General features: G+C 45.8%; 1 protein-coding gene across 1 annotated transcript; it reads right to left on the reverse strand.

Annotated features, from left to right (window-relative positions):
- Positions 1 to 7,588: 7,588 nt before the first annotated feature.
- On the reverse strand, positions 7,589 to 12,043 carry LOC140245208 (uncharacterized). Its single transcript, XM_072324797.1, has one exon. It carries the CDS (start codon positions 12,041 to 12,043, stop codon positions 7,589 to 7,591), a length of 4,455 nt encoding a protein of 1,484 aa, XP_072180898.1.
- Positions 12,044 to 12,356: the final 313 nt, after the last annotated feature.

The following is a 12,356-nucleotide window of genomic DNA, read 5'->3' on the forward strand; positions in this document are numbered from 1 at the left end:
GCCATTCGATGCAGGATACTCTCCCGCGGCCGATGGCACCGGGCGCAGCTGCCCGGAGCCGACGGCTCGGAAGGAGATAGACAATCCAGCAACGCCGGAATAAAACAGGAAATACATAAGGCCGCGACAACAACAACAACTTCGCGTATTATATATATAGACTAGCAGCACCCGTGGAAGTCCACGGGTCTGAGGGGTTTTATTTTTTTCCTCATAATTATATACGATTTTGCACATTTTTATTGATGAAATAAAAAGAAAAGTTTTCTGGTTCTTTCGTTACTTGTGCACATGCTCTCTTCTACCCATGACCATCCGCTCCTCCCCCCCCCCCCCCACACACACACACAATTCGATCCCGGCAAATAAAAAAACAACCAAAAAACCAACAACAACAACAAACAAAAGCCAACAAACATTCAGGGAAAAATTACCAAAAACGCTTATGAGATTCTCCGAAAGTTCTGCCCACAGATTCTCACGTCGGAACGGGGAGATACCCTTTTGATATTTATCACCCCCTGCTCTTGCCCTCATGCAGGAATCAATGGCTGGTCTGTTAAGGCCTCCCATTTTTTTTATTTTTACTTCTTTTCCCACGTTATGATAGAAGAATGAAATATTTTTGTCTTCATTTGCTCCCTCCTATATGTTTTTATCACCAAAAACTTGGTTTGATAGATCATAGCACCATCCGTTTATCTGCTTCACACTGTGCATCACCATTATTATTATTATCATCATATTATCATTCTTAAGATTATTATTATTATTATTATTATTATTGATATTTGGGGGGATCATAGTCATTAGGTTTTTTTAAGTATCAAGGCACCCGTGGGATTTTTTTTCTTTAATATTTCTTCACCTACGTTATGAGAGAACATATAATACACGAATAATATTTTCATCTTCTATTGCTCCCTCATTTCTGTTTTTATCATCAAAACTGGGTTTGATGGATCATAGAACCACCCGTTTATTTTATTGTTACTGTTCATTGATATTATTGTTTTTATCATTATTATTATTATCATTACTATAACATAACAACTATTTAGGGGAGAAGAGATCGAGAGTAGAGTCATAATATAGGAATGAAACAAAGGAGGCGGAAGTGCTAATTTGTTAAGAATTGTAAAAATAAGTTTTCCCCATTTTTCTGCTCTTGATAAAAAGCTTTTTTGAAGAAAATCATGCGCAAACTGTAAAAAAAAAGAAACTACTTCACTGCACTAACATACGTAATATTGTGCTACTTCATAGACCCCCTAGTGTTTTTGTTGTTATTGTGCTGACAGAAAATAAAATATTTTCGTCTTCATTTGTTTGATCCCTCCTTTTGCTTACAAAAAAAGAAGCTTGGTTTGATAGATCAAAGAACCACCCGTTTATCTGCTTCAGACTGTACACTTTTATTATTATTATTACGATCATTACATTATTATTATCAATAATAATGATATTTTTATCATTATTATCATTATATTATTATTATTTTGTTATTATTATTATTATTATTATTATTACATTATTATTATTTGGGGAGAGGGAGTTAGTCATGAGGTTTTAATAAGAATTAGGCACCCGTGGGAATCCATGGGTCTCAGGGCCTCGTATATTTTTTCTTTAATATTTCTTTTCCCACGTTATGGGAAAAAGAAGAATATTTTTGTCTTCATTTGCTCCCTCTTTTTTTATTTCAATCACCAAAACTTGGTTTGACGGACTATAGAACCACCCATTTAATTTCCACTTGTAACTTCAAAATAGGCGGTCGACAAAGCGAGGTTTTCCCTTACGTCCGCACGTGTCTTATGAATATTCATGTTTACAGCAGCCATGCAATAAACGAATGGACAGCGGCGCGTGTAATCTGAAATGGAAGGGCACGATCGGCGAGGATGAAAATTTAAGTGGATATTTAGCCGTCCTAAACAGTCTGACTACAATGATACCCGACGTGAGAGTAAACTAAATGACATACCTGAGCTGCATAGTATCCTGCAGTTGTGCAAAATACAATAAAATAACAGCATTCGTTGTTTTCGTTTCGGCACGCCAATGGCGAACTGTACGTAAATGCCCTTGTATGTCCGCGCCGTGTATTACCATATGAGAGCCCGCACGGAGATAGTGTTTCGTGTACCATCGTCAATACATACACAGGCGCAGGCTATCTGTTATGGAAGGGCACGATCGGCAAGGACAACATTTAAGTGGATATTTAGCCGTCGAGATCACTGCTAAACAGTCTGAGTACAATCCCCGACTTAAGAGTAAACTGACGAATGACGTAGTTTAGCTGCACAGGATCCTGTACATAGTTTCGCGAAATAAAGTACGGCATTCGTAGCTTCCCGTGTACCGAGAACGCATCATGATATGCAATGCAACACAGCGACAGGCTCAATGCACACACACCAAAAATCTTCGCGATATATTGCCCGTACCCATAGTGCGTGTATCATGTCTCCGCGAACGATCAGCTTGGCGAGCGAGAATGCTCACTGTGCTGCCACAGATTGTATAGAGTTCTGTGTGTCGTGCGACCTGAGCCTGCGAGCTGGCGCGAGCTGTATATAACCCGTATACATCGTGTTCGTGTGTGTGCGTCCAAGAACGATGATAGAGCTTTCGCCACGCACTCACGCGGGATACCATCGCGCAAAAGCTGCACGTCAGTGTTTGTCTTTTGTTTTTCTTTGTTTTTTGTACCGCTCTCGACGTCGACACGGAGGAGGAGCGCGGACGAAACCCGGCCCACTCGATAGAAGAGACCCTCCCGCTGCCGACGGCACCGGTCCGGGGGGCCCGGAGCCGGCGGCTTCGGAGGAGATAGCTCCACAAAATAAAGCACGGGAAGGCACGGGGCCATCCTTACGCGATTATAATATACTAGCAGCACCCGTGGAAATCCACGGGTCTGAGGGCCTCATATTTTTTTGAATTTATTCATATTATTTTTGCCGCGTTTTGAGTAGTCAATAAGAAAGAACTTTACTATTTTCTCCTTTCTTCTTTTGCACCCTCTTCTACCCATGGCCATCCCCTCCTAACGCCTGAGCTGAGGAGCCGGTGCATGGAATGGGACTTTAAAATCGCCCCGCTTGCTGTTATCACAGATCAACTTAGCAGTTGCACCCGTGGAAATTCGAGGATTGTCTTCTTTGCCCAAAGATTCTTCCCGTCGAAGCACGAGAGGAAGGGGGGGGGGGTGCCATTGACATTTTGCCCTGCATATCTCCCCCTTCCCCAGGCCATTCGCCCTCAGTCTCGACGACCGTTGAAAAAAAAAATACATGAGCCCTATCTAGCCCACCTAACGCACACACATCTTTTCTCTTCATGAAAAAGCTGAAAAGTGGCGTATGTCATGAACAATATTCATTTCACCACGTCATTAAAAAAAAAAAACACACACACACACAACGACAATATGTTTATATATCCTCCCACGTCATGGGAAAAAAAAAATATTTTCGTCTTCAATTGCTCCCTCCTTTTTGTTTTTAATCACCAAAACTTGGTTTAATATATCATAGAACCATCCGTTTATCTGCTTCAGACTAAACATCATCATTATTATTATCATATTATTATTCTTATTATGCCCCTACTGTTATATTGTTATTGTGATCATAGTCATTAGGTTTTATAAGTGTAAGAAACCCATGGAAATCTACGGGTCTCGGGGCTTCGTATTCTCTCTTTAATATTTCTTCAACCACGTTATGACAGAAGAAATACACAAAGAATATTAGCGTCTTCATTTGCTCCCTCATTTCTGTTTTCATAATCAAAACTTGGGTTGATGGATCTAGAACCGCCTGTTTATCTCACTGACACTGTTTATTGTTTTTATTATCATTATAATCATTGATTATGATTATGATTATGGTTATTATTATTATCATTATTATTTTGAGGGAGTGGAGATCATAGTCATTCGGTTTCATTATTATTTTATACAATTCATTGACATGGGGATAACTCAAGGGAATTAAGAACGAAAGTTTATCGGTCAAGGATAGTGAATCTTTTTGTCCGTCATGTCAAGGTTACTCTCAAGGTTACTTATTTCAAATAGCTTCATTATCATTGATATTTCATTTTAAACATTAAAACAATCCAGTACCTGTTTGCGTCTCTTCCGCCCACTCTTAGTTATGGATCATAGCACCCCTCCCCATTCATTTACATTGGCCTGTTCATTATTATTTCAGTGTATTATTGTTATTGTTATTATCATTATTATTATTATTAACATTATTATTATTTAGGGGAGAGGAGAGAGTAGAGTCATATAGGGATGATGAACCAAGGGAGGCGGAAATGTTAGTTTGTTAAGAATTGTAAAAATCTGTTCCCCCAATTTTTCTGCTCTTGATAAAAAGCTTTTCTGAAAACAGTCCTGCGCAAACTGTCCAAAACTGCTTCACTGCGATAATATACGTAATCTTGTGCTGAGCAGGACTACCCCAGTTGTGTTTTTGTTGCTATTGTGCTGAGAGAAATAAAATATTTTCGTCTTCATTTTTTACTCTCTTCTTTTTGTTTTTATCACCAAACCTTGGTTTGATAGATCATAGAACCACCCGTTTATCTGCTTCAGACTGTACATTATTATTATTATTATTATTATTATTATTATTATTGTGTTATTATTATTATTATTTTTATTATTATTATGTTATTATTATTATTATCATATTATCATTATAATAATTATTATTATTTGGGGAGGGGGAGATCATAGTCATTAGGTTTAATAAGTATAGGCACCCTTGGGAATCCATGGGTCTCATGGCCTCGTATTTTTTCTTTAATTCTTTTTTCCACGTTATGGGAGAAAGAATATTTTTGTCTTCATTTGCTCCCTTTTTTTTTAAATTTTTATCACCAAAACTTGGTTTGATGGACAATAGAATCACCCATTTTATTCCCACTTGTAAATTCAAAAATAGGCGGTCGTCAAAGCGAGGGTTTCCTCTACGTCCGCTCATCTTATGAATATTCATATTTACAGCAGTTTTGCAGTAAACGAATGGACAGCGGCGCGTGTAATCTGATATGGAGGGGTACGATCTGCAAGGACAAAATTTAAGTGGATATTTAGCCGTCCTAAACAGTCCGACTACAATGATACCCGACTTGAGAGTAAACTAAATGACGTACCTGAGCTGCATAGTATCCTGCAGTTGTGCAAAATATAATAAAATAACAGCATTCGTTGTTTAATTTTCACTTGGACACGCCAATGGCGAACGTCACGGACACTGTACGTGAAATGCCCTTGTATGCCCGCGCCGCCATCACTCTTACGCAGATAATGTTTCGTGTAACCATCGTCAATACATACACAGGCGCAGGCCACACACTGGCATACCGTACATGTACCCGAGAGTATACATCACAGAACTCTTCACACACTTCTGTGTGCAGAGTTCTGAGTGGATCGGAGTAGATTGTGTGCGTGCGTGCGTGTCCGCCGGAAGATGTCAGAGATTTCGCTGCACCCCATCATCTTTAGTATCCCACTGTCTCTGCAAGCTAAAAGATGCACTACCGAGAAAGTAGGAGTCCAGCGCAGGATTGGTGAATATTAAAACGCTCGGCTCTCTCGTCACGCACAAAAATGCATTATGCATCTATCTAATTAATTTTTCTTTTTCGTCCTCGACGTCGACACGCACGTGGAGCGGGGACGAAACCCGCGTCATTCGATGAAGAATGCTCTCCTGCGGCCGACGGCACCGGTCGCAGCTGCCCGGAGCCGACGGCTCGGGAGGAGATAGACAATCGAGCAACGCCGGAATAAAACAGGAAATACATAAGGCCGCGACAACAACAACAACTTCGCGTATTATATATATAGATAATAATAACTAGCAGCACCCGTGGAAATCCACGGGTCTGAGGGCCTCATATTTTTTTGAATTTATTCATATTATTCGCCGCGTTTTTAGTAGTCAAAAAGAAAGAACTTTACTATTTTCTCCTTTCTTCTTTTGCACCCTCTTCTATATACCCATGGCAATCCCCTCCTAACACCTGATCTGAGGAGCCGGTCCATGGAATGGGACTTTAAAATAACCCCGCTTGCTGTTATCACAGATCAACTTAGCAGCACTGTCAGGGGGAACTTACTGCGCTACTCTACTCTAGTATAGACCACGTAAATAACACAGCGTGAAGATTTTTGTTTTGGATTCAAAATGCAATAAACACAATTTTAATTCCGCTGCGGGTTCTATGTTTTCTGACAGATATCATCATAACGCAACACAACCTAAATAAATTATCTGCTTATATACTTAAATCAAATATTCCACTGAATTCATTAGATTAAATCAACCTCATCAAACTCCCTGTTACAATTACACTCCACTTGTATTACTGCCTACGGAGCTCCTGCAACCATCAACGGTCAGGCGTTATCTTGCCGAGTTCTGTGTCCTATGACGTCGCTGGAGGGCGCCCCCGTGCGTCTTGTAGATCGCTAGGGTGCAGCGTCGGTGCCGACGTCGACCAGTCTGGCCCGGCCAGTGATGACAGCGTCTCTGCTGACGACCGTGACTGTGTCACCGAGCAGCGGCTGGTCCCGGACTCAGCTCGTGGTGGTGCGGCTGTCTCAGCTCGTAGCACAGCGGCTGCCTCAGCTCGTAGTGGTGCGGCTGTCTCAGCTCGTAGCACTGCGGCTGTCTCAGCTCGTAGTGGTGCGGCTGTCTCAGCTCGTGTCAATATAAGGATGCGGAGTTATTTCTGCCCTGCACCGCGCGGAGAGTTGCCGTCTGCCCTCGGAGTTGTCGTCCAGTACCCCGTCTGCCAATTCCGCTCAGCAGCAGGAATACTTTAGCCTCGGAGTATCACAGGTTCAATTTCTCTCTCGCTTTCTCCCTCACAGCCTTTTAGCTCGGATCTCAGCGGAGTCTTATCCTGGATTCCCTCCTATTTCGACGAGCCTGGACCCTTCCCAATGGGCACAAACGGTCTTTCCACTCTCGCGTCGGATTAGCTTCTCCTCTCATTTTCCTCCTTCACAGCTATTTATCTTCTCTCACGCTCCCTCTCTCGGTCTTAACCCTGCATACATTATCACTCGCCAATCAGTGCGATTCCCTCAATTCTAACCTTTCACTCCCATACCAATACAATATTAATTAACCTGTAATTTGACTACTCACTGTCACTTACATTATCCTTATTCAAATACCGGGGTGCGGCCTTTATTGATAACCAAATGAATCATAACAAAATTCGCGGGAAACCCAGCCAAGCATTTCTTCCCGCGCTGCGAGAAGGGTGCAGCTTGCAGCCTCGATCTCGCCAGCTGCTGGCCTAAAAATTGTTTCTACCTAGACAATAGCCCACCGTAAACAAGAGGGTAGGAGAAACGGGAAAAAAAAAAACCCTTCCGTGCCGTTTACCTCTGACAATTCACCCCCTTCTTATGTTTTTTTTTTCTTTCTCTTTATGTATCTGCTCCAACCTTTTGCCTACACATTTCAGTCTCCCTTTTCGCTCAACTTTGCAAAATTACTTCCTTCTTAATTGTTTGCACCTTTTTTGTATTTGTGCCCTTTACCTACTCATGGAAATGAATGCGGCTCAAGTAGTCTGCCCCTACATTTTCCTTCCCTTTGATAGCCTCTACTCGGTACTGGTATGGCTGTAGGGCTAACGACCATCTAAGCACTCGGGCGTTTGCTACCTTCCCCTTTCTCATCGCCCGCAACGGTTCGTGGTCGACCTCTAACACGAATTCACGCCCGTACAGGTAAGGCTCGAATTTCTGAACCGCCCACACCACGGCAAGGCACTCCTTCTCTATCGTCGAATAAACACGTTCTCGAGGAAGTAACTTCTTGCTCGCGTATGCGACTGGAAACTTCTCCCCTTCGGTCTCCTGTAGGAGGACAGCACCCACTCCGTTGTCGGATGCGTCGGTGCGGAGGATGAATGGCTTGGCGACATCCGGGAGTTGGAGGATGGGTGCGTTAGCCAGTGCGGCCTTCAAACTCCTGAACGCTTGTTCTTGTTCCTTCTCCCACTTTACCTTGTTTGGCTCTCCCTTCTTAGTGCGGTCTGTCAGTGGGACGGCAGTCGCCGAGAAGTTTGGCACGAACTTGCGGTAGTATCCTGCTAGCCCGATGAAGGACCGCAGCTGTTTCTTCGTCTCCGGGCGTGGGGCGCTCACAATAGAGTCGACCTTGTCGAGCGTGGGCCTCACGCAGCCCCTGCTTACTTGGTGGCCCAAGAACTCGATGGTGTTGAAGCCGACGAAGCACTTGTTTGGCTTGGCTGTGAGGTTGGCATGTCTCAGACGATGCAGCACTTCTTCAAGCACGTCCAGGTGCTGTTCCCATGTGACGGTGTGGATCAGGATATCGTCGATAAAATTATCGACGCACGGCACTCCACGAAGTATGCTCCTCATCAAGCGGCTAAACGACGCCGGGGCGTTGACGAGGCCGAATGGCATAGTCCGAAACTGATAGAGGCCATCTGGGGTGACGAACGCGGTCAGTGGCTTCGCTCTATCTGTTAGTGGCATCTGCCAATATCCTTTTGTCAGATCTATCTTCGAGAAGTACTGGTCGTTTGCTAACTTGGCAAATATCTCATCTTGGTCCGGTATTGGTTCGGCGTCCTTGACGGTGACGACATTAAGCTTCCGGAAATCGCAGCAGAATCGATTGGTCCCGTCTTTCTTGGACACTAAGACAATCGGCGATGCGTATGGCGACGTCGAAGGCTCGATGACCCCATAGTCGAGCATCTCTTTTACCTCACGCTTCACGACTTCCCTTAGGGCGTGGGGCAGTGGATATGGCCGACTCTGGATTGGCCTCGGATCTGTCAGCTCGATGTCATGGTAGCCAGCGTTGGTAACCCCGGGGACATCTGTTAATGAATCAGAGTACTTGTTCAGTAATTGCTTTGCTTCTGATTTTTGTTTACTCGTGAGATCAGGGCTTACCTTCACGTCTTCAGAGGTTTGAGTTTGCTGTAGCGTTGGTACTTCCAGAAGCTTTGGTTTAGGTGGGTCCGTGTGCGTTTCGGCGTCATCGGTGTGGGGCTCGTCGTCATCCTCTTCGACGACCGAGGCTGCGGCGACGTCGAACGGGGTGCCTGTATTTGCATTGCCCTGCTGGTCGTCCTCTCTCCGCAGATATCGTTTCAGCAGGTTTGCATGGAAGGTTGTCACCCTCTGCCCAGTGTCGATGCGGTAATCCATCTTACCCACGACACCTACCACCCGGAACGGCCCCTTCCAGTGCATCAGTAACTTGTTCTTATCGGTAGGGAGTAGTAACAACACCTCGTCTCCGACCTTGAACGATCGTGCCTTGGCTCTCCGGTTGTAGTTTTTGCGATATCCTTCGTGTGCCTTCATCAGCTCCTGGCTTGCTATTTCACATGTTTTCTCCAGCTTTTCTCGGAGGTCCATGACGTATTGGTACGCCGTCTTCGTCTCGGGCACCGTATCCTCGTCTGTCCACAGTTCTTTCAAGATCATGAGGGGTCCTCGAACGTCTCTGCCGTATAACAGTTCGAAGGGTGCGAACCCCGTGCTGTCATGGGGCGTCTCTCTATAGGCGAACAGAAGGGAGTCGAGGTACCGATCCCATTCTCTGGGTTGTTCTTCACACATCTTTTTGAGCATAAGCTTTAATGTGCCGTTGAATCTTTCCACTAGCCCGTTACACGCGGGGTGGTAGGGCGTGGTGGTGAGATGCGTGATAGACAACAATCGGCTTACTTCCTTCATGACACCTGACGTGAATTGGGTCCCTCGATCTGTCAGCATTTCGCGCGGGAAGCCTACCCGAGAGAACATGCTGAGAAGAGCCTCCGCCACGGTTTGGGTATCGATGTTACGTAGTGCCATCGCTTCGGGGTACCTGGTGGCATAATCAACCAAAGTTAAGATATACCTATTCCCTCGTCCGGTGACCGGCGTGATTGGGCCGACTATGTCAACCGCGACGCGTCTGAATGGCTCGTCGATCAAGGGGGTCGTGCCGAGGGGCACCTTACTGACTTTTCCCTTGGGGAGTGAGCGCTGACATCCGTCACAAGACCGACAGAATCGACGAGTGTCCGCATACATCCCCGGCCAGTAGAAATTTGCGCTGATTTTCTCCGAAGTCTTCTTCGTTGCCAGGTGTCCACCTAACAAGGACTCGTGAGCGAGGGACAAGACATGTCGTCGAAGTTTTTCCGGTACAATCAACTGCCATGTTGCATCCTTGCTGTCTGCATAACTGGATGAAAACTTCCGGTACATCAACTTTCCCTTCATGACAAATTTAGTCTTATTGCCCTTTCGGCTCACCTTCTCTTCTCCTGACTCGATCTGTCTCCGAATGTTCCCGAGCGAGGCGTCCTTCTCCTGCTCTTGCCGGAATTGCTCCGCCGTTATCGCCTCTTTCTGACCAGGCACCCTCAGTTCCCTCAGTGGTTTGGTAACGTCACGACGTTTACTCCGAGTCTCCACTGCTAGGGCTGTATCCTCGTCAGGCTCAGTTGGCGTCCATTCCCGGTCTGGCTGGCTTGGCTCTCTCACTCCTGGGACATTACCTAGTATCAAGTCATAAATCGGGTTAGTCACGCACAACACTTCCAATTTCCCTTCATAGTAGGGCGTATCCACGTGTACCTTAGCGACTTGGAATTCTCTCACCGTGCCATCAATCAGGACACACGTGCGCACCTCCTCTGTCAACTGCTGGTGTTCGATCAACTCGGCCTTGGCGACGGCTGTCGAGCATCCACTATCTCGCAGGACGGTCACCTTCTTGCCGTTTAGGAGTCTGCTAACTACTGGCATTGCCCGAACTGGCTTCGCTCCACAGGCGGCACTTACACTCGGTAGCATGGTATCCTTTCGCTGCTCTTTTTCGTGTACCTGTGTGGTGGGACTACATGAAAAGCAAGAGTCGATTAATAGACACCCTTTCTCACCCGTGCCTCGCCGGTTCTTGTCTCCCTCTCGACGGTTGTCAGCTACCACGTCCCTCTCTTCTTTTTCGTCCGTCGCGGCCGTCGCTCCCGAACTCTTCCCGTCTCGCGCCTGTGGATAGGACGACTTGTCGACTCCCGCGGCCAGCTTCTCCGGCTTGTGGCGTTTCTGACAGTTCCTCGCGAAGTGTCGGGTGCTACCGCATAGAAAGCACCCGGGCTTGTCGCGCGGGGTCTCCTCCCTTGGCTTGGCGTCCGGCTTTGGGCGAGCGGTACCTGTATTGGGACGACTACTCTGATTCGGAGCAGGCCTGGTTTGTGGGCCCTTGTGACCTGCCGGTGAATACCATCCTGATCGAGATTCTACGAAGCGGTCGGCGATCTCGACCATTTCACTTAGGGCTGTCGGCCTACGTTCTCGAATGAACAGTACCATTGGTTGCGAACAACTAGTAAGGAACTGCTCCATTAACATCAACTCTACTAACGCTTCATACTGAGGTTTTGCTCCCGCTAGTTCTACCCATTTGTCTAAATAACTCCGCATTCGAACAACAAATTGACTGGCGGTTTCCCCATTGTCAGGCTTCGCCGCCCGTAGCTTCTTTCGGAATCCCTCACTTGTTAGAGAGTACCTATTAAGAAGCGCCTTCTTCACAACCCCATAATCCTGTGCTTCTACATCACTCAACCTTGCGTACGTTTCTAATGCTTTCCCCGTAAGTAAAGCACTGAGATTCGTGGCCCACGCCTCCTCCGGCCACCGCTGTGTGGTTGCGTATCTCTCAAATCTGTTAAGGTAGGCATCCATCTGATCTTTACTATCATTAAACGTCGGTAGCTTCGGGGCCTGTACAACTGAACCATTACAACTATTGTTCCCATTAGTTGAGTTTCCCTTAGCCTTCTCTAATTCCAACCTTAACTTAATTAATTCTCGCTCTTCTGCCCTCGCTTCCCTCTCTCTCGCCCGCTCTTCCTTAGCGTTCTCCCGTTCTCTGGTTATGAAGTCCTGCAACTCATCACCCTTAAACCCAAGAGACTCACCAATCTTCGCCAATCTCTCAAGCTCCATCTCACTTAGTCTGCTTCGTCAATTCCCTCGGAGAATACACTCACTGACTGCAGCTCGTTCACGGATAGGCAGACGAGGCGAGGACGAATCGATGGGGCAGGCAGCACTCTCCCAAACCGCAACGCGCTCTGACGGACCGCCCTGTGCTAAGGAAAAATACTCATACAGACAAACCGGTTACAGTCTACACTTGTCACTAACCCTTCACAACTACCCTACACAATTATCACAACACTCTTAATTACCTTCACAATTCTCTATTGCAACATGATTACCATACCAGAATATGCATGAATACAGTTTCACACTGATA

The sequence above is a fragment of the Diadema setosum genome, chromosome 22 (genome assembly GCF_964275005.1).
Source record: "Diadema setosum chromosome 22, eeDiaSeto1, whole genome shotgun sequence".
Lineage (NCBI taxonomy): Eukaryota > Metazoa > Echinodermata > Echinoidea > Diadematoida > Diadematidae > Diadema > Diadema setosum.